At 34.5% G+C, this 23,896-nt stretch overlaps 1 protein-coding gene across 1 annotated transcript in view; it reads left to right on the top strand.

Moving 5' to 3' along the window:
- Positions 1-19,901: 19,901 nt before the first annotated feature.
- The window catches only part of LOC149561566 (respiratory burst oxidase homolog protein C-like), an 87,448-nt gene continuing 83,453 nt past the window's right edge, over positions 19,902-23,896 (top strand). Inside the window, exons 1-2 of the mRNA XM_089827867.1 lie at positions 19,902-19,966; positions 20,051-20,315. Of these exons, the coding sequence (XP_089683993.1) occupies positions 19,902-19,966; positions 20,051-20,315 (330 nt within the window). The remainder of the gene's footprint in view (positions 19,967-20,050; positions 20,316-23,896) is intronic.

Raw genomic sequence — 23,896 nt, 5'->3', positions numbered from 1 at the left:
AGCATCAGAAAATCTTAGTAGGTACCAAGTAGACTTCAAGTGCCGAGCATCAATAAAAACATAGTTGATGTTGAGTAACACAGTATGTGCCAAGCACCAGTATTTTAATAGTGTTGACCTACTACATTATTGAAAATGTCAAAGATTCACCGAATCTGAGCCGACATAGTTGTTACCTTAAATTTTTTGAACTAGTTGGAGGATAAGGATGATGATTTGGTGGTAGAGAATTCTATGTAAACCATTTTTGGATGAATTCAAAAGGATTATTTAAGAAGTTTCTAGAGAAAACAAAATATGGGTTAGATACAATGAATCGTACCTAATCCATACGAATTGAAATTAAAGGAAGGAAGAATTGAGTGGGAAAAGAAGTTCTAGACTTCTATTCAAGTAGTCATAAACCAAGAAGAAAGAGCTACTGGTGTGCAAAATTGTGAAGTGATTAGAAGGGTGTCAAGGAGAAGGCATCTAGGAGAAGGAAGAGTAGAGAGGGTCTACTTCAACAAGTGGTTAAAGAGAGATGATTGCACTGGTACATTGAGCATGAAGACTCAAGGAAACTAAGCTCGAAAGGAGGGCAAGCTATCAAGTGTTCTAGAGACTAAAGGCTAGGCAATGTTATGAGCTAAGAAGTAATCTGAGATCTACAAGTTAAGTTGTATGTTGTAATCAGGTCAAAGATTTTTCTAATACTCTCTACCAATTGTATTAGATATGGAAATCCTATGGAATTAGGTTGGTTTAATAGCCATTTGTAAATCCTTTAAAAGGGTGTCATTCCAAGTGAATATTCTAAAGTCCTCTTACCAGGCCCACTTCTAATAGGGTGGTTAAATCCTTTAACTATGTCACATTTAACAGTGTGTTGTAAGCCTTTAACAGGGTAGGCCTTTCACTGGGCATCACTTTAGAAGAGTGAGAAATGAGTAGCATGTTACTAGTGGTTTTCCCAAATTGGGTTTCCACGTAAATTGTTGTTTTATGTGTTGATATTTTCATGTCTTATGCTTGCATGTTGATTTACAGTAACTTGTTGAATAGGAATGTTTTAAGCTTGGATGAATGAATGGTTGAATGGGCTCACTATACTTAGTGAAAAAGTTTGAATTGGACATATGGACCTCGAATAATTGATTAACCACACCCCCCATCTCAATTATTCTAAAGCATTTCTAAAATATGATGTGTTCTGAGGTGCCACATGTCACAGTGTCGTGGTGTTGCTATGTCATGATGACATGGCATCGTGTTGAGTAATATGATGACATAGCAACTAGTGATGGGGTTGCCATGTGGAAGAATGGGGACCAATAGAAATGTGACATGTGGGGCATGGGTGGTGGGTGTCAGGTGACTGTGTAGAGATGAACCAATCCTGTATTGACATGTGTTGAAGATGGTCAAATTCAATTGACCCAAATGGATTTTTTGGAGGGAAATAATCAATATTTAATTATTTACTCCAAAAAGTCACATGAAGGGTTTTTTAAATGAAAAGGATTACAAGCTAAAGTTTTAACTTTAGAAGATTTTAAATTTTTGAGAAATTAAATGTAGTTTCAAAGCCATGATAGGAGCCTATTTTTTATTTTAAGATTCTAGGCATTTTTTATAAGAAAATATAGCACTATTATATATCAATAGAATCAAGAGAGAGCAAAATTTCCATTTTTAGAGTTTTTTTTTGCACAGGAAGCCATAAATTCAATTTATTTGAGGATTTCTCTTAGAAATTCATTTTTCAATTTCATTCAGTTGTGGCAGTTCAGATTTGATTTCCAATAAGATGGTGAACTAAATAAACATAAGAGGTAGTATGAATGTAGTTAGGGGCAAATTTTGTTACCTCCAAGTCAGTTAAATGGAGATTTTACTAGCATTTCAGATATTTTGGCAACACAAGGGTTTTCATCATTGAAGAAGAAATCTTTCAAGTTTGTTACATAATAATGTTGAAATTCATATCAGATTTTATCTATAAAAAGATGAGAGATGTTTTACAATAGTAGGGAATGAAGATTTAAGTGGACACATGTCACTTCTAGATCAAATCTAGGATTTCATTCTTTTCCTATTTCTCTCTCTTTCTCATTCATTGTAAGGGTTGACAATTTTCACTATGAGACCAAGCTAGTTATAGTTTGTCTGTGAGACCACATTGTTGGATCCAAAGTTGTGATTCCACCACATTTTTCAGCATATTTCTCTTGTATGAATAGCAGTACTTAAGCTAATATAGATAGTTCTGATCTATTTAGTGGTTTTGTGAATTGTTTCCATGTATTTGAATGTATAGTTTCAAAGAAATAAATACAAATGAGAAAGAATCTCTTAGTTTCATTCTGATTCTCATCTCTTATCTCTATAATCTAGAATATTTTGAGGTTTAGGAACAAAGAACTTAGAGCCATTTGCATTCCCATAAGGTTGTATGTTTGGTATGTTTTTTTTTGGAACAAAGGGCTAGGTAAATGCTTGATGTATTTATCAAGGTTGTTGGTTATTTGAGAAAGATACTTTATGAGAATGAGGTCTTTATGAACACCAATGTCTGATTCACAAAGTGATAAGATAGACCTAATATCTTAATGTATGGAATATGTCAATGGTATCATAGATTTATTTGTGTGATTCATGGAATTTCCCAATAGAAAAGGCATTGATCAGCTATAGGATTGACTTGTTCTTACTTCTGTATATTTGGAGATTTACTGAAATCAAAATTATAATCATCAATTTCCCTTTCCGTTTAAGAGCTGAAAGAATGCCCTCACTTAACTTATCTATTTCTTAGGCCATGTTATTAGCTATTTCATTTTTGGGATCTTTGCATAAGTGTTAGAAGATGAAGAATTTTATCTTCTTTGTTAGATTCAAGTGTATGTTTTAGCACTTGTACCATATAAGTGAATCTGAGGTTCACTCGCCTAGGTTTCACAGAGCCTAAAGTAGAAGAAGCGTCTAGCCATATAGTTGGCCCAGTGTCTAAAAGGATATGTTGTAGATGGGAAGTAGCAACCCCTAGATGTATCTTGTTCTCATTAGGGTTATTTCTAACCATGATGTTTCAAAACACCAACAACACCAAAGACACATTTCTTGGGGTTGAACATGAGATGGTACTTAGCTAGCTAATCAAACACTTCCTCAAGGTGAGATAACTGATCTAGGGCATTAAGAGATTTGACTAAAATATCATCCACATAATCCTATCCATCATGGCTCACTAATAGGTTTCCCCGATGTTTCTCAACTTGAATGGCATCATGTTATTAAAAAATGTTCCCTAGGGAGTAGTAAATGTTGCCTTAGGCCATTTTTCTTCTGCTATTTGAATCTAATTGTATCCTAAGAAACCATCCATGAGTGATAAGATCTCATGGCCTGTAGTGAGATCAACGATCATGTCTATATTTGGAAATGGGAAATCATCCTTTAGAAAATCCTTGTTGAGGTCTCTAAAGTTTGTGAAAATATTGATGTCACCAGAAGGCTTTGTGATAGGTACCATTTTGGAGATCCAATTTGACTAATTAGTTGGGAAAATGATCTTCACATCTAGTAGCTTTTCTAACTCTACTTTGACTAGTAGGGAAGCTCTGAGATGTATTTAGGATGTTTTTTCTTTACTAGTTTAGCCTTTGAATCTACGAATGAGTGGTGTACTACTAACTTAATGTCCAACCCAAACATGTCCTGATATGACCATGTGAACCATCCTATATTTTCTTGGAGCACCTAAATGAGAAGTTCCTCTTGTTGTCATAGTATAGATGCTATAATTTATGTGATTTTTGGTGTCTTTGTTAGACTAATATTGACTAGTATGGTTTCCTTTGTTAGGATTGAAGACATCATTGGCCTATGATCTTGCAAGGAAGGAACAAATCTCCATCCTCAAGTGCCTCACAAAATTTTTTACCATTGGATGCATCCTTTATTTTTATTTCAATTTTTGAGTGTTCCAATGGTGCTCTAGAATATTTTTTGCTAGGGGATACTTTTTCTTTTCTTTTCTTCTTTTTGTTGTCCTTCTTTTGATCATTTTTGTGACTAGAGATTTCCTCCTCCCCAAGGTAGCGTTTTGGATCCAACTTGTAGATATAAGCTAATAGTGGAGGTTTTTTATTATGTACTCTTTTAGCTCCCATAAATCTTAGGAGTGCATGCTCCATAGAGAATTTTTCAACACAGATAACACTTGGTTAGTCCCAATCAATGAGTTTGAGATGAGTGAGTGGTAAGTCTATGATGTTAATAGAAATTTCATAGAGCATGGAGGCTCCTAAGATAAGTTTGTCAAGAAAAATATCATCATAGGCTTTCCTTTTTACTTTCTTAGGGATGTCTTAGACCTTAAAATGATTGTTCTGAATGTTTAAAAAGGCATGACCATCTTTTGTGGTGCCCCCACTTGTGAGAATTCCATAGCTAAGACCCTTCTTTTTCTCTTCCTTGTATACCTCTATAGGATGTCTAATTCATAACTCTTCATGGCCTGGACTACCTCCTTGATAGTCCTACTATTTAGTAGCAAGGTGATGTGAATGTAGGTATTTTTGTCTGAAGTGGTCAACAAGTTCTTTACCTTTGGGAGGCGACTCTCTATATAGCCATGTACTAATACCAGGGGTGGTTTTCTCTCCATTTAGGATCCCATTTGTAACAAATGTGGTGGGTCCAAAATTTTTAATCTGAGGAGTCATATTTGGCTTTGGCCCTTGATAGGTTAGGCACCCTTGAGTATATGGATCAAGTGGCTGAGCAACAACAACAAAGGTGTCTGAAATATTGTATTCTCCACAACCTTGGTAGTTGATCTTAACTATGGAAAAGGTGGAAGCTAGTATGGTATCTAGATCATGGAAAGTGCTAGAGAAGCTAGCCATGGTGTTTCTTATCTCAATTCTAGGGCAATAGTTATTAAATGAGGTGTCTACCATAATGCAATAAGAATAGGGTTTAGGATCAGCTTGGATGGTGATCTTAGTGCCATTATGTGGAAATTTAATGCACTAATGATATGTAGAGGGAATGGCCTTCCTGGCATGAATCCATGGTCAACTGAGGAGGATATTATATGATAGTTTAAGATAAACTACATTATAGATTGTTTCTTAAGTGATAGGGCCAACTCTGATAGGTAGCATGATAGTTCCTTTAGTGGTCTGCTCCAGATTATCATATGCCTTGATAGTGATGACCTCTTTAAAAATGTTTGCCTCAATGTATCCTACCTATTTGATGGATAGATAGCTTACGAGGTTGCAAAATTATGTACCATTAATATTAGTAGGGATGTATGACTCGTGAAGATTATTTTCAAAGATCTCTTGATAAAGTGGGCTTGTGTACAAGAGATTTAAAATGAAGATTTGAGTTGGCATATTTCCAAGGTGTTCCAAGATGTTATTCTATGGTCTTGATGGGGTGGTCCTGATGGAGGTGGTCTTGACGAGGTAGGTACAGATGGACCAGGTATGTTGAGTCAACTTCATCTTGCAGTAACTACACATTGATTTTCTAAGCCTTTAATATTGATGACATTTCCTCAAGGCTCTATTTGAGATATGCAATCAATCAGATTTTCATAGTCCAAGTAGGCCTAGGTATAGTTGTGTGATTTATTTTGGTTATCACTTTGTTTGGTCTAATCATTGTTTGGTTTGTTAGTGGTAGTATCATTCATATGTGCTTTACCCACATTTTGGTTATGTGGAGAAAATACATTTTGATATATCAATAATCCTGTGTTTGGGGAAGTTTCTGCTCCCACTATAATTTCATTTTGATCAATGAGGTCTTTCTATAATCTTTTAGCTACATGTATTTGAGGGTGGGATGCCCCTTAACAAGATCAAATTTGAAGAACTCATTTTCCTTATACCAAGATGCCCTTGACTGATTCTTTTCTAATGGTTGAGTCTGTAGCAGTCGAATAACATTATTTTTAGCCAACTTTTCAAAGATGGCATCAAGTGGTTCCCCCAAATGGGTGTATTCTCTAGGTTTCCTTTGTATGTGTAGACTAGAGCCATATGTGATAGTAATAACATTCATCTAATTTAGGGTACTTTGTGCTTGTGGATTTTTTTGAGTGTGTTGTGATGGGAATGGTTGATATTATTGTTGGTACACACTCTGTTGATAAGTGGACTATTGTTTTTGTGGCAATTATGGATAAGGGGGATTATATGCACTAGGTGCTTCCCCTATGATATGAAATTTTTGTATATTGGTGGCACCATCAATGACCATTTTTTTATTTTTGTTCCAATATCATGATTTATCATTGTATTTCCCTTAGTCTTGGGTGTTTTCTTTTTAAGTTTTCATGACAACATCCTAAATGAGCAGTTTCTCTCAGCCCATTCCCTTTTCTTTGATGTCTTTGCATCTTTGTAGGAATTTCATAACCATGTGGTGTGCAAGACTATGATGTGCATTGTTAATGAATAGCTTGATAAGATGACATTTGGGTATGGTGTATGAGATCCGAATTGTGAGAGTTTTTCATCATTGTAAGTAATCTATGAAGCTTTCCCCTTCCTTTTGTTTCATATGAACTAGGTCCCTTTTTGATAACTTAGTCTCAACCAAATGAGCATACTAGGCCAGAAAGGCCTCTGGTAGATCAACAAAGGTGCTAATTGTCCCTTGGGGTATGTGACAGAGCCATTCAACTACATGGCCTCCTAGACTTTTTGGAAAAAATTGCATGAGGAAGATTTCATTATAAATTAAAACCACCTCTTGGTTGTGCATAGTAAATTCTTTAACATGGGTGACAGCATTTCCTTTCCCCCTAAATTTATCAAATTTTGGGATTTCAAAGTGTTTCCAAAAAGGATTGTTATAGTCTTGTCAAATGGGTACGAACAATCATTTTCAAATTTGAAGTTCTTGGACTTTGTTCCATCCTTGAGTGGTTTTAAGGCACTCTTCATCTCTTCCCATTCAAGGTTGATAGAATTTATGATGGCTACCCTCAATCTCAGTGCCCTTGGTAGAGGGTATGTATCTAATTGTGCAGGTGAAGGTAGGTGGCTCTAGTTTGTATATTACGATAGATTAAATACAAATTGTGCTACTACTGGGATGAGTGTGATGGGTTGTTGGAATGGTGGTTGGACATACTATGGTGTTTGTTGGATGTAGCTTTGATAGAGCGATTGTGGTAGCAAAGTGTAGGCATGGGATTGTTTCCCAAGTGGAGGATGGTGTATGGAAGTTTGAACATGTGATGATTGTAGTGGGATTTGTTGGAAAGGTGGAGATGGTGGATAGAGTGGTGTTGTAGTTTGGGATTGAGTTCTTGGATGAGGTGGTAGCTGGGAGGTATATGGAGCCAAATAGTTAGTGTAAGGAAGTGCACCTAACATTGGTACTAAATGGCATGGTATGGTTTGGTTACTTCATAGAGGTGGCATAGAAAAGTAATTTGTGATGGTAGGTTTAGATGTGATGAAAAATGGTGGAGGTGGTTGGAAATTAGGCATGAATGGATTACTAGTAAAAAGGATAGTAGGTGGACCTTGTGATTGCATAAAACTCTAAGGGCCTAATAGAAATGAGGTGGTAGTGTTATGACTGGTAGAAAATTGGTTACTACTAATAGTGGGATCGATGAAAGCTAGATTGCTAGACCATAAAGATGGCACTCTTGTGGTATGATGAGATGTTAATTGGCTATGCTACTAAGAGGGGTAGATTGTAGCACTGGTAGATGCATATGAAGTGGAAGTGGAGGATTTAGTGCTATTGAATGGGATAGAAGTAGAGGGAGTAGTGAAGGTAGTGGTGTTCATAGAAATGAAAAGTGTAGTGGTGGTATGTTGGGATGTAGTGTGGACTAAAGATTGTACTATGGTGGGCTGATTTATTTGTGGGAGTAGAGCCTTCAAGTTGGGTTAATAGTATATTCAGATACATGGATTCTAGTAGTGTTGACTGATACTCTCTATTTGGTATAAAAATAGGATTGTTGGGATTAGATGGACTGATATGTGGTGCTATTCATCCAAACAAAGGATTCCTAGGATCAATTAAATCAAAAGGTGGCAATCTTCTAAAGTAAAAGACACCAACATTATCTCTTAAGAAGTGGGCCATCATAGTTTCCCTATTTTGATCTATGATGGCATTGACAATAGTGGTGTGTCTGGGTTGATTCATAAAGGTCGTTATGTCTAGCGAAGGACCAAATTCCTTGGGATTCTATGGTGGTACTAAGATTAGGATCCATGTCTTTCTTCTTCCTTTTTTTCTTAACGAGATGTGTGGTAGGTGGCATGAAATGATGATGTTCCTAAGGATGAAGTACGAGATGGTAGAAAAATGAATGGAATGATAGATGGGTGAATTATTTTGTGAAAAATTATCTACAAACACAACGACTATGATGTAAGGATTTTCTAATATGTACAAAGATGTATGATAGATGGGAAGGAAGGACCTAATGTCAAATGATATGATGCCTATGGAAGTCTAAGGAAGAATTATAAGAGAGAGGATGTTTTTCCCTATGTGTATGATGAAGATATAATGGTCATTTCAACTCTAAGGTAGACTTGTGACCTTTTGGAAAACAAATGATGATCACGTGCAGAGCTTAACATTTTGCTAAGGGTGGTGAGGGACACACAAGACAAGCATAGTTTACCCTAGATATTTATTAGTTTGAGGGATAATCAAGATAATGTGATGGATGTAGGGTAGAAAATTCTCAAAAAAGTGACACCAAATGTTGAAGTATAGTGTAGAGGATGTAGGATAGTGATCTATGACATTTGATTTGGGTGGGGTTAGATTTCTAAGGCATGACCTAAAGATGATGGATCTATAAAATGCCTAAGTAGAATAAGGACCTATATGGAGACTTAAATCTATGATAGATGCCTAATATATGATAAGTGTGAACTGTGTGTGGAAGAAGAAGATCCTAATCAAATGGGTATAGCTAGTACAGTTGATAAGGCTTTGATTGAATCCATGTCGTAGGGTTAAGTTCTAAAGTTTCTAATCCCACTTGGTTTGTAAAGGAACTTCAATAAATTTCTTCTCTATTTCATCTAACTTTGTAAGTCTTGGGTTAGGTGTATACTTTTTTGCATTCTTCTTCTATCTCTTTATAAACTATTATTTATGGAATCTTGACCTTTTTAAACTTAGTTTTGGGTTGGTCTGACATAAGGCATTCTTAATATGTTTATCACAACCATGGGTTAAGGTAGTGACTACGATAAGTATACCTTTTACTTTAGGTTTCACAAAGTAGATATTTTATATAATAAAATAGGTCTAAGAAATGGTGTTTATGAAAGGAAAAAATGACTTGAGTTTTACTATAAGGAGTAAAATGGAACAAACTAGGCCTAGGATTGTTGTGAATAGACTTGTTAACAATTTTCCTTGAAATAGTGAAGGTCAATTTGATCTAAATATAGATGGTTTTGAGTGTGGATAAAGTGATCTTTTCCAAATGATGGTGTAACAAAGTTGGTTTCAGAATAGGTTAGGTGAGACCAACAAACTAAAGTTGTTGCAAATAAACTTGCTAACAACTATTTTGACACAACAAGAATCTTTTTTTTTTTTTTGGAAAAGTTGAAGTCAAACCAACGAGACTAAATTTATTGTGAATACACTTGCTAACAACTCTTTTTGGAAATAACAAGGATGAAACTCTTTTTGATATCTGGATATGGTGTTTTTTTAGCAAACAACCTCTCAAAGGACAAAGTAACTTTGAGAGAGATAGACATGTGATCTCTTTAGCAAAAGGATTTTGATAGTAACCATAAAATTGTGTATGTTCTAAAAATTATTTTCATAGGTCTTTTCAATAAATAAGACAATTCAAACACATTTTTATCCCTAAGGACAATTTCACTTCAGTATGTTTTTCAATGGCCCACGACTTGTTGTCTCCTAATTTTAGTGCAATATGTCCCTCCAATTGAAGAGGTGAGTCGATACAACAATTGATTGAAAAATGATACACATCAAAGAATCTTTGAGCCATGGAAAATAGAAGTCCCCCTTCTCTAAGGACAACAACTCTTAGAGATGAAACCCAAGTAGGCTTATGCCTCTACTAGAGGAGCACAATAGCGAGTAATATTGAGGGATTTTGTTTGCCTTAAACCACAAATAACATACCAAGGATAAAAGGGTGGTTACTAAATTGGTTAGTAATTAGGCCTATGGAGTTAGCCACTTGGTTGTTACGTATGTGATCCACTTAACAACCTATTCCAAACATTCTAAAATCATCAGAAAGTTTTCCCACCTTAGACTACCCCTAGAAACACATTGCTTGAACTTTCCTAATGGAGTGAGAAGGTTTATCCCTCCCCTCATTTATATACCAGCTAGATTATTTACCAATTTGAGCTTCACACCAAAGGGGACGTGCTTCCTAGAGGAGGATGAACTCGCTAAAAATACTCCTAGGTTGTTGGGAATGATCTTGCTAACAATTTTTAGTACATGCATTACATATTTAAAGGGTCCTAATTTGCAAAAAGAAGAGAATTCAAAGATGTGCTAAAAGGAACAATCTCAAAACACATAAGGAATGTGATTCATTCTATTTTGGATGCTTTTAGTGTATCCTAGTGACTACTTTTGAAAACACTCATGATTAACATTATAAGTTCATTTCCAACTTACAATGATGGTCAACATAAGAAATCACATTAACAAAAAAAATTGAAAAAGTGAAAATTTAAGAGATGAGAATAAGGAAAAATTTTCTTTAATTCATTCAAGCTTGAGTGATGTTCATTTTAGGCCCAAAAGTTGAGGTGTTTACCCACAATGTTCATTAACATTGAAAATTGAATGTTTATTGCATTGGTTCATTTTTTGTACTCAGCATTCAAGATTTAGTTTTCTAATTCCTTAAGAATTCATTCCAATAAAAACATGTTTAATTATGAAAACATTCATTCCATTAAGATAATGAAATTTTTATCCTTAAGCATTCAAGATTGAGTTTTTAGATAACTAAACTAATTAATCTTGCAAAACCAAAATGCTAGAATTTCAGCAAGGTACCTGTGAGCTACCCCTATAAAAAACAAATTAGAAAATTGAGGTAGTCAATTAAACTAGAAAACGTATAGGAGTCAACATTGAATCCCATAATGAGGGAATGCGGTCAAGCAATGTAGGATCATGGCACAAAAACTGTGAAAAATATCATAAAAGCAAGTCGCAGGAGAAATACTCACAGAGAAATCTTGTGATAGAGCAATCCCATAGGTTTTTGGAAGGCATTCCTATTGACAAGTGTATCTATGGGTTTGATGGTGAAAGTTATGAACAAGATTTTTGGGGTTGGCTATTTTGGTTAAGTGTTCACGCAAGTTTTTATAGTGAACTTGCTAGTTAAAACTCACATTCCAATGGAAAAATATATAAGCAGGAATGATGGAAGAGATTTGAAATACCATGTGGTATTTATCCTTCATGATGAATGTGCTCCCACTTTCATGAGTTCACAGTCCTACAGGTTTTTTGGCTATGAACTCATAGCTGTGGGTTTGTGAAATCTAGGTTTTATGAACCTTGTTTATAAGGAAAATGATTATTTGGATGGGAACACATTGTTGAGATTTAAGAGTGATATACCTACAAACCAATTCAAAACCCCAAAATTCACAAAAAAAAGCACACCATGTTAGTTGGTTTGATTAGTAATTACAACCAAACAAAATGATAAAAATGACTCGAATGTGGGGTCCCACTGGGTGTGCCAAAATGTAATGCAATGAAACCTAGTAGGCTACAAACATTAAGACTTAAATTAACATTCACAACTAAATCAAATAACACTTATGATAAGATGAAGAAAACACCATGGTGGAAGGTAGACCAAAAATGGTAAGCTCCTCAAGTGTAACCTAAGATGATGTTGATATGTCCAGTAATGGGGGATGTGTGCTCATGGTGTGCTCAAGCTTCAAATGGTAGGTGATCAAGCATCGAGGTGGATGAAGGTTTTAATAATAGATTTGTGGATGGATTTTAACATGGTAAAGGTGGGAAATGGTTGTGTTGTAGTGATCAATATGGCATTATAATCATCCTTTGTACAAGTTACAAGGTATGAAATGCTAAAAGAATATGCATCAAGATAAGATGCAACATCTCATAGGATCTCAAATAATCAAAGTACAATAAATTATAAAATGACCCAAGAACATAACCACAAGTTTCTAAAAGAATGAAACAATTGCACAAGTACATCCAACATTGACATCTAGCTATTGGAATCTCAATGGTATAAGAAACACTACCATCCAACCTCATGGAACCTAAATGGCCCACTCCCATCATGTTGAGGAGATAATTTCAAGTCCCAAAGGGATAATAATCCAAAAATCGTAACAAAAATCTAGGTCAAGGAGTCTTGATAACAATCTATCTCAAAGGTACCAAGTACCCAACTAACATATAATCCTAGAGGAAACAAAGACAAGTAGGAAACCTAATATCTAACTAGGAAAATTTCATTAGATGAGTCAACTCTAAGGTTACCCTGGCTACCTCTCTAGACTTCGGCCCCTAGTGAATCTAAGCATCATCAATATCTTTTCTTATAGACAAGGCATACAAATGAGGCAAGATCACAACCAAGCATCATCTCTACTCCCATCCTAGCCTATATTAGAACTTGAGGCATGGGCAAAGTAAAACACTAACTCTTGTTAATTCATTTTAACCCATTTAATGAAATGTTATATTCACTTATTAATAAAACTTACAATGGGTTACCCAAGTAGCCTCTTTAGGGCTCTAGCCTCCATTGCAAGCCACTTCCTAACATACACATGGATAACCTACCCTAAGCTCATAAAAAGTATATCTCATAAAATCACAACAATCACCTCAGTCCCATACAAGCAACCGGAAAACACCTATAGATAACTGATCAGAAACTGATAGGTTATACCAAGAAAACCACAATATTCACCTCATTCATATACAAGCAATTGGAAAGAACTAATAAATAATTGATCAAAAAAATCATCATAGAAATATGTAAATGCATCATAATGGTTGGGAATAATAAAGATTATGATGAAATAACATTACATAATGACATCCTAAGTCAATCACTTCATAGGCCTTTGGTAAAGATACATAATTAGAAAAACAAGGTAACCCCAACATGAAATAAAATAGAGCATCTTCTCAAGTAGTTAAAACAAGTGTATTTATTTAGCCATCCCAATTTTCTATAGTAATTCTCTAAAGTTCAATTTGAGACAAGGTTTTAAGGTTTTGTTTTTGAAAGTTTCCCAATCGATAGAAGTATCCAAGTTGAATTGATTAAACTAAAATTTGCATGTTTGTATCTTAATCATCTATGTTTTCCAAATAAATATACATTTAAATCAGTCCAATGATAATCTATATGGAGAATATCTATCTTTTGAAATTCCCCAATAAAATTCTTTTATAAATTCTTTTAAAAGATCCAATCAATCAAATAAAAATCACCTTAATACATGAAATACTATTAAACAATAAATTAAATTTCATTAAATTTTACTCTTAATTAAAACTTAAAATAACAAATTTCAATTATATATATAAATATTAATATTAAACTATAATAAAACTTTTAATGAATAATTATTAAATTTAATAATAATTAATAAATTATATATGAAATATTATTTATTTTCATATAAAATAATAATAAAAGATTTTAGGTTTCCAAGATCAAAAGCAGAGTGATGTTATTAGAAGTGCCATATAGCTCCTACGAAAACTATTGTGCCTTAAGGAGAGGCTGAATATTGGTGAAAGAATCATTGCAACATTGTTTTGACTATAAACGGACCTCTATTTGTGAATCCAACAATCCATTTGAAAATAAGCCCCACTGTTGACAAATAAAGGTGACTACATATGCTTGAAAGTAATGCATTGAACCCTAAAATTATGTTATCACCAAGCAATCATCATCTTAAATTACATGGTAAGGGAAAAACTTGACAAATATCTTCCTTGTTGAATATATTCCTTCCTTATATAAAATATTCCCCACAGTCCCGGTAAGCAAAAATGCATATCCCTCGAAATATATTTGTTTCTTCTCCATTTATAAAACCTTTGAAAAACACAGATCTGCCAGAGAGATTTCCACTTAATGCTTTATGGAATAAATCTATAACTTTACATGTTCAGATATATTGAATCCTCTATTCAATGCAAAAATAAAAACTCTAGGAACAAACCAATCATATTGAAGTAGACAATAAATCAATATTCAACTCTAATGCCATTAATCAAAAAATGGAAGCCAGAGCAGATTTTTCACAATTTGCAAAATTATCAATCAATAACAAACAACAAAGAAAACATGATCAGCCTACGAAGAAATTGACAAGTTTGGTAAATAGCCCAAAACATAGTTCGTAGGTGTTCCATAATCATCTAGGGCATGACCCATGGAATCCATCACAAGGAACTTGTAGAGGAATAGAGAAATTTTGGAATCACTGCATCGATCCTCCTCCTCATTCTGTAGATTTAAGATTTGTAGTAAAAATGTTAAATTCCTTTGAGGCCCTAACTAGGCATGGCTATTTTGAACATAATATTACACCATAGACAAAACACAATCAATAGATTAGTAATAAAAAGTTAGGCGCTCCCATTCAAGAGATATCAATGGAATCAATGGAAAAGCTTAGGGTTTCAACGAGTGGAAAAATTCAATAAGAATAATAGATAGAGATCTAAATTGGAAACAAACTAGTGCAACACACTCTAGTTCTCAGTGGTGCATAGTAAGGCAAGTAAACCTCAACTTTTTCTTAGAAAAAAGATGATTTCTCCAAATTAGGTAACACCTCTATTAGAAAAGGCTTTTTCCCTAATATCATTTTCTCCACTGAAAGTTTAGAAAAACAAATATTTTTCCTTAACCAAACTAAATATGCAGGCCACAAGAGATTACCTCTATATTCCTAGTAGATAGGACTTCTATCTGAACTTGTTGTGAGATCCCTCGAATTGTGTGGAGCAAATCTTCAAAAGAGTGAAAACTTGAATCCCAAAACTCTCCATAAACCTTCTAATTCATATACCCCCCCCCCCCCCCCCAATCATAGGATTGGTAGCACCATGTCTCCTACTCATCCCCTCAATCAACCCATGACTCTTCGGCCCTTGAATAGTAAACTTGAAGAACAAATCTTGATTATCAACAATTAGGATAGTGAAGATCACTGGCAAGAATGTAAGAATGTTGGTTTTTTTCCATTTTGGAATGGGCCAAGACAAGAGATGATCAATCTTATTAACTGGTTAAAAGATTTTTGCAAAAATTAGGTAAGTATATCTCACCATTTAGATAGATTGCTATACATACATTGCAGTGATGAATGCATTAAAAAAGATTTCATCTTTTTCTCTAATTGCTATTTTGAAGGATATGTTGTTAAATTCTTTGAATGGATTCCATATTGTAAGGAAGAATAGTTAAACTTTCTTATACCAATCTGGATCTCCATTCAATCACTCCCTCCTAAACTTATGCATGTAGAGATTCTTAGGAAAATTGGATTTTCAATTGGGAATTTGATAGGAATAGATGCCTCTTATAAATATTGCAATATTGCTAAATTTTTTATCAACTTTAAAAATAAAAATCCGAAATTCAATTATATTAAATTAAGTTCAAATAAATCCATCTATAAATTGAAACATTATATATTTGAAGGCAAAATCTCAAAAATAATCAAATTAAATAATGAGAGAAAGATCACATTTAAAACTTTTCAACCTACATCTAATCTTAAAGATAGCTTCCTTATGATTTGTATTAGAAATAAAAATGAAAGCCAGTGGAAGAGCATAAATGTGATAGACCTTGTGGTGCCAAGTAAGGCTACAATGGGAAAAGTAGTTGTAGAAATGGAGAATTTAGAAATCAAATTAGAAAAAATGAAAACCACAACCGTAACTACATGGATTAGTAAAAGACTCATACATATCTCCAAGGATGATCAGGAGAGAGAAATAGAAACAATTCAAGATTCAAAAGAAAATGATTCTTAAAGAAAAATAAAAAGGAAAAGGTTTTAAATCTAGATAACAATAAAGAAATCACTCAATTGATAGATTTGGGAAAGTGTAAAGGCACTCATTTATAGATGAATCTAGATCTTATCTCTGAAGATCAAAACTTCAAAGAAATCAATAGTGGGATAAAAAGGAATTATATAATATAATATGGTAAGGACAATTAACAGTAGCAAAAGACTAAACAAAAAATAGAAGAAAACATAGAAAGCTAAGAACATAAGAGCAATAAGATGTAAAGAAAAATTGTCAAAAAAGGACTCAAGATCTTAGGACAAAAAGCTCTTATTGGATAGCAATAAGACTCTTGAAGAAAAAAAAAAACAAAATTCTTTTCTTTGATGATTCTCCAAAGTGAAGAAATGTTGAATGCATAAAAGAAATAATGGAAACTCCACTACAAAAGATGGAAGAGCCGATGAAGGAGAGCATAGACTTCAAAAAAGAGGAATTAAAACAATGTACCAAATTTCGGCAGACACCAACCACAATACAAGAATCTCCTTTTTATAAGATGAGTGAAGACAATGCAAGGGAGAAGGATCAAAGTAAGATAAAAGGAATTATTAGAAAAGATTTTTAGGTCTTCCTAAATAAGGATTTATCAAAGAATTATGATATAGAAATGGTAATTTCAGATGAGGTAGAAAAAGAACATTTGAAAATATTAACTAAGGAATTGATCCAAGTTTTTAACTTCAACAATATTGATAAAAGAAGTGAATCATATAAAGATGGTTTAATACAAAAAGTTCTAAAAATAGGCAAAGATAATTACACCTTTGAATATTTGAGAAGAGATATGTTAATCATTGAGCAGGAAGATAAAAGAAATATAGGTCTATAGATAATCAAATCTAGAACAATAACAGTACAAGGAGATGGTATTGATCTAAATAGTACATAGAAGTCACTAGATTTAATAGATAATATATATACTAATAGTTAGATAAGTCTTGTGGAAAAGAGAATGAAAGAATTAGTGAATGAAGAAAAAATTGAGAATGAAGAAATACAATCTGAAAGTGCTTTAAATGCTCAAGAAAACATAGAACGTCTAGGTATCTTGATGAATCAAGAAGGGATAAATACCCCTAAATATGGAAGATTGAAAGCTAAAAGAGGAAGAAAGTCTCTTAAAGAACTCAGAGAAGAAGATGGGCAAGCAACAGAACAAAAAAAGATCAATCAGCTACTTAATACAGGGAAGGGGAAGATCCTTCCCAAGGCAGCATGAAGATCACTACCTAGAATGCACCTAGCAAGAAATGATTACTAAAAAATAATTTAAAACAATTTGATTATGAAATTATTATGTTACAAGAAACAAAACTAAATAAGGAAGATGGATTTAAGCTAGAAAAGAAATTAGGTAGGTGAAACATTTAATTACATGAATCTAGAGGAGCCTCAAGGAGATTAGGAATGATTTGGAATCCTAGGAAAGTAACTCTATATATACTAAAGTTAGACTATTCATGGATTAGCAGCAAAATTAAAAGCATAAAAATTAACCTATAGTGAATTCTAATAAACATATATGGCCTGATACTAGGAAGAACTAAGTCTATTTATTAATAATCAAAACAATGAACTCATTCTTATAGGTGGAGATTTTCATACTATCACAAATCTAGATGAAAAATTTGGAGGCATCCAGTGAATTTCCCAAGGATCTTTGAAATTTAAAAAATGGATAGATCTTAACAACCTTTTTGATATTCCTATTAATAATGGTAAGTTCAAATGGAATAATAGAAGGAAAGACTTCTCCTTTATAGCTGAGAAACTAGATAGGTTCTTTCTCAAAGGAGAACTAAGTGGACTAGTCTTAGATATTCAAGCCTCAATCCTACCTATAGCAGGATTAGGCCACTATCCTGTTAGGATTGAATTTATGAAACCTTCTAAACCTATAAAAAAACCCCTTTAAATGTGAAAAAATATGATTTTTAGACATAATTTTTATGGAACTCATTAGAGAATGGTGGAATTGAGCCAATTTTAAAGGTTCCAAAATGTATATATTTGTTTGTAAGATGAAAAAGATTAAAGAAAATACACATAAGTGGAATAAGGAACATTTTAACAATATATTTAAAGAAAAAATAGACATTGAAGAAACCTTTTAAAAATTAAACACAAAAGTAATTTAAAAAGGTATAAATAATGAGAACTTCTTACTAGAAAAAGAACTCCTCGCTAGATAGGAAAACATCCTAGCAAAGGAAGAAGTCTTTTGGAGAAAAAAATCAAGAGAAAAATGGCTAGAAGAGGGAGACCCTAATGTTAGAATCTAAAAAGATTAATAACCCAGAAAACTAGTGCAAAGAGTAAATATCTAAACTATGAATGCAAATGATACAAAATCAAAATAGCATCATAGAGTTAGTCTCCAAGAGAGTAATGCAAATGTTGGAAGAAAAATAGCATTAAGAGGATGCAAAAATAAGAGATGCAAATACAAGCCAGGTAGCACGCTTCTATAGGCTAGGAAGAGGGAGGAGGTGGCAACACCAACCAATGAGGAGCAACCATCTATTGGACTAAAGATAGAAAAGTATCTTCCCAAGATAGCTAATGGATGCTCACATGTAGGAAGGTGACACCTCACAACCATTCACCTAATAAGACATGCTTTATTAACCTAAGCGAGATTATTAAAAGTGTAGGAAAAACCTAGCAAAATAGAAAAAATAAAAAACTACACTAACACCCCCCCATAAGCGAAGCTTAGGTGGATGTAGAAATGGGTCCTAGCAACGAGGCCATGTTAGGTACCCAAGTACAATGCAAGAAGATGCAACCTCTGAAAGCGGGGAAAGAGAGAAAACTACATGGGAAAAACCCTCCCCCAAAAAGAGGTAAGAACCTAGTGAAGAACTGAAGAAGTCTCCCACTAGGGAAATTGTCCCCTAAAACAGGAACAAGGAGTGATCATGAAGAAGCAGCATCACTGAAGCATGAAGAACCACAAAACTCTGTCAAAATGTTGATCTGTAGAACCTCCATGGAAATAGAAGGCACAAACCATCAACCAAAGGAACCTCCATGGAAATAGAAGGTACGAACCATCAACCAAAGAAGCATAGAACAACAATATAACCTCCCCTTAAAGTAGGTGAGGTGACAGGTAGCTGAAAAGATGGGCCAAAAATCTCCTACAACACAGGAGCCAAACACATCGAGAGTGAGGTACAAACACAAATAAAGGCATGTGTCATCGAAACTGCATGAGGAATTAGAGAAAGAGGGCCTATAAGCGGCAAACAACTATCCCCCCCATGGCACTTTATATAATAGTGCGATTACAATGAATCACAATGATGAAAAGGATCCCGAAATGCAAGAGTGGCACTTTATCTGAGTGCGTTGCACAAAGATGCTTACAATAAATATCAACAATGATCAGAAAAAATATAAGGCTAAAACAACAAAAGGTAAAGCCCAAAACAAAGCAACTGAAGTAACAAAATCCATCTCCGGACCTGAAACAAATAGATCTTTCCATTGATATAAAGAAGTCCAAAATCGGAGATCGGAAGCTCAAGATGCGCCTCTCGGAGTGAAAAATAGAACATCTGTCTTTGACTGCCATAATAGGCAACCAAACTACATCAAAACTCAAAAACACCTATACCAGCATCTCCGTCTCAGAACCAGCTTTTCGACACTTCTTTCGAATCGGAAAAATACCTCTGTATGCAAAAGTTATGGCCAAAAAATTGAAGGTAGGTCCAAAAGCAAATCAGGAGAGGTGCAAGCAAGGATGGTGATGCAGCGATGACATCATGCTGATGTCAGCAGTACCAGATATTAAATTTGACGGCCTGCAGCCCGTCACAGCAAAAAAGAGGTCCACATGGCAGCCACGTGGCAAAACCGACGTGGCAGGGGTGACATGGAGGGTCCACGTGGCAAGGTGCCACGTGGAGCCCAGGCCATGTGTCACCCCCGCAGTAGCTGCAGATGCTGAAGCAGCGCTGACGGAGACGCACAGCTGGTGGGTGGAGGGAGGTGGTCGCAGGGCGGCGGAGCTATCGACGGAGGTGGCCACAGGGCGGCGGACTGGAGGCGACCGAGAGGCGGCCGGGCCGCAGCGGAGCTCGAGCGGCACTGCCTGCTGCGGCCACTGCAGGCTGTGTGGAGGTGGTGTGGCGGCGGCGCTGCGAATTTTTTTAAAAATTGCATTAAATGCCTTTTTCGTCCGTACGGCCCGTACGGCAACGACCCTAGAGGCTTCAAAAAATCTCCAAAATTGCCCTGTGTCCAAAAACGACAAGTTTTATATGGATCCAGACTGCAAACGGCCTTTTGGATTCAATAGTGGCGTCCGTTTGGATTGAAAATGCTCCGAAAAATTGCTAATCCCCTGATTTGAAGAAAAATTGCATTCAAATCTGCGATTGCCAATAGAGAGGGGTATGGTTGTAGCTTTGCATGCTCAATTTTGAAAAATATACAACTTGCATGCAAAATCTAAAAGATACCCAAATAGTTTTTCGAGACTGTGAACAAAACCCAGAAAGTGTTTTCCTTGCTGATGTACAAAAGATGTTGCTGTAGTGTAAATCAAATGCCTTTAACAGTAAAAAATGGCTCCAAAAATCAAGAAACAACCCCAGCAACCAAAATATGACATGCAAATGTTGGATCAGCTTCCTAAGTCCATCAATGGTATGCTGAAACCTGCAAAACTGATTGAAAACTCCAAATATGCAAGTTGGTTGTCAGATTTGAGATTGAAACCCCAGAGAAAAACCGTTTTTGTCAAAACTTTTCTGATTCTCAGGATCATCCAAAGATGCAAGAGAAGAGCATACTTCATTTTTCAAAAAACTACAATAAAGTTTATTCGCCCCCCTTGAATCTCTCAAATAAGGAAACTAAAATCTACTCTTGCACATAGAAAAGCTCTGATACCATGTTAGAATCTGAAAAGATCAATAACCCAGAAAACTATTGCAAAGAGTAAATATCTAAACTATGAATTCAAATGATACAAAATCAAAATAGCATCATAGATTTAGTCTCCAAGAGAGTAATGCAAATGCTGGAAGCAAAATAGCATTAAGAGGATGCAAAAATAAGAGATGCAAATACAAGCCAGGTAGCATGCTTATATAGGCTAGGAAGACGGAGGAGGTGGCAACACCAACCAATGAGGAGCAACCATCTATTGGACTAAAGATAGAAAAGTATCTTCCCAAGATAGCTAATGGATGCTCACATGTAGGAAGGTGACACCTCACAACCATTCACCTAATAAGACATGCTTTATTAACCTAAGCGAGATTATTAAAAGTGTAGGAAAAACCTAGCAAAATAGAAAAAATAAAAAACTACACTAACACCTAATACAATTTTTTTTCATAATAGCACTTCATATAATAGAGCTAAAAGAAAAATTATTAAAATTAAAGACTCCTCAAGATCTATCACTGAAAACCCTAACAGCATATCAAAGATTTTTGTAGATCATTTCAATAATTTACTAAAAAAAATTAAGAGTTTGAATATGACAGCTCAAGAAAAAATTCTTGAAGTTATTCCAAAAGTAATTTCTATAGAAGATAATAAAGCATTAAACTCTCCCATATCTTTGGAAGAAGTCAGATCTATGTTATTCAACATGAATTCTGATAGTTATCCAGACAGATTCGATGCTTTCTTCTTCCAAAAATGTTGGTATATTATTGGAATTGATCTTTGGAAAGCCGTTGAAGCATCAAGAAATGGTGGGTCACTACTATCAGAAATTTATACTACCTTTCTTACTTTAATACCCAAAAAAGATGATCCTAAAAACCATGGAGATTTTAGACCTATAGCTCTTTGCAACACCATTTATAAAATCATATCTAAAATTCTAGCTAATTGAATGAGTGTTTCTTCCTAAGCTTATTTTAGAAGAAAAAATAGGTTTTATACCAGCAAGATTGATTCTTGATGGGATGATCATTATACAAGAAACATTACACTCTACCAATAAAAATAAAATCACAAGCATGTTCATGAAACTAGATATTTAGAAGGAATATGATATGGTTTATTAGAGGTCTTTATGCAAAACTTTAGAAGCATTCAAATTCTCTCACTAATGGATTAATCTTATTTATCAATGCATTTTAACAACTAAAATCTACATTCTTATTAATGGGACCCCTAAAGGATTCTTTGACACATCAAGAGGTATAAGACAAGGAGATCCCCTATATCCTTTCCTATACATTATCATGGTAGAAGCCTTTGGTAGGACAATTACCAAAGCACACTCTAAAGGAAAAATTGGGGGTGTTACTATAATATAAAATGTCTCTAATATAACCCACCAACAATATGCAAATAATACCATTTTACTAGGAGAAAGTATAATAAAAGAGGCCCTAAATATCAAGATGATCATTCAACAATATATGGAAGCTTAAGGTCAAAGATTGAATGCTATAAAATCAGATATATTCTTCATTAACACCAAACTTGAAATAGAAAAATAGATCTGTAATATTATGGGATATAAAAGGGGCACATTCGCCTATTAATACTTAGGAATAGAGTTAGAAAAAGGTAGTAAAATGAACAAAGGATGGCACAATATCCTTGACAGGATGAATAAAACGATAGGAGGCTGGAAAGATAAATGGCTTACAAAAGTGGGTAAAGTTACTAAGATCAAAGTAGTTGTATCTACCCTCCCAACATACCTCCTTTCCTACTTACCTCTATCTAAAAGTATCAAAAGATGGAAGGTATAACATTCAAAATGGATATAGAGTAATCACTCAATCTAAAAGGTGGGAAGAATTGAATATCCCCCTTAAACTTTGTTGGGATTTATCCTATTTACCAAAGGCAGGCTTCTTTTTGTGGATTGCCTCCTAGAAGAGGATTTTATTGGCGGACAGACTTAGGAAGATGGGTATTTAGGGACCATCAAGATGTGTGATATGTAAGAAAGATAGTGAAAATTATGATCATCTCTTATATAAATGTCCCTATACACAATACTATTATGATTGGCTCATACAAATGTTGGGCTAGATGGCTCCTTTGCCAGAATTGTTGGATGATCTCCTTATGGGCTAGCCAACTAATAGTAGTAATTGTATATATACCAAACTATGGAATATTTTACCATCTATCCTTGTTTGGGAAGTTTGGAAAGAAATGAACAAGAGAATATTTCACGATCAGGCTATGTCTACAAATGAAATTATTAATAAAATTAAGGCCTATATTGGTGAAACCTTAAAATCTTGCCTTAGGAAAACCTAGAAAGAGGAAGGATCATTTTTAGAATGGGATGGTCTAATGAAAAAGAGTTGGAAATACCTAATTAATCCCCCACTTATGTATAAAACAAAGAATAAAGAGGCAAGGGTAAAATGTAAATGGATTCCACCACGCAGTGGTTGGATCAAACTAAATTTTTATGGAGACTCAAGAGGCAATCCTAGTACCATAGGAATAGGATGCATCATTAATAATGATTCTGGAAATTGGACACCAAAAAGGGCTAAATCTATAGGATCAACCACTAAAAATCTCATTGAACTAGAAGCCCTTCAAGAAGGCCTAAAAATGTGCTTAAATATTAGTATCTCAAAACTCATTATTGAAGGAGATTCATAGATTGTCTTGAATTCCATTAGAAAAAGGGGGAAACCAAATTGGGTTTTAAATTCAAAACTGGAAGAAGTGCTTAATCTCCTAGATCTCTTCGAAGATTTTTAGATTCTACATATATTTAGGGAAGGTAATAAAGACATAGATCAGCTAGCAAATA

Source organism: Cupressus sempervirens, chromosome 4, assembly GCF_028749045.1.
Source record: "Cupressus sempervirens isolate cs-2001-9-10 chromosome 4, ASM2874904v1, whole genome shotgun sequence".
In the NCBI taxonomy this organism is placed as follows: domain Eukaryota; kingdom Viridiplantae; phylum Streptophyta; class Pinopsida; order Cupressales; family Cupressaceae; genus Cupressus; species Cupressus sempervirens.
The sequence above is the reverse complement of the archived record's forward strand: the minus strand, read 5'-3'. Positions and strand labels throughout refer to the sequence as shown.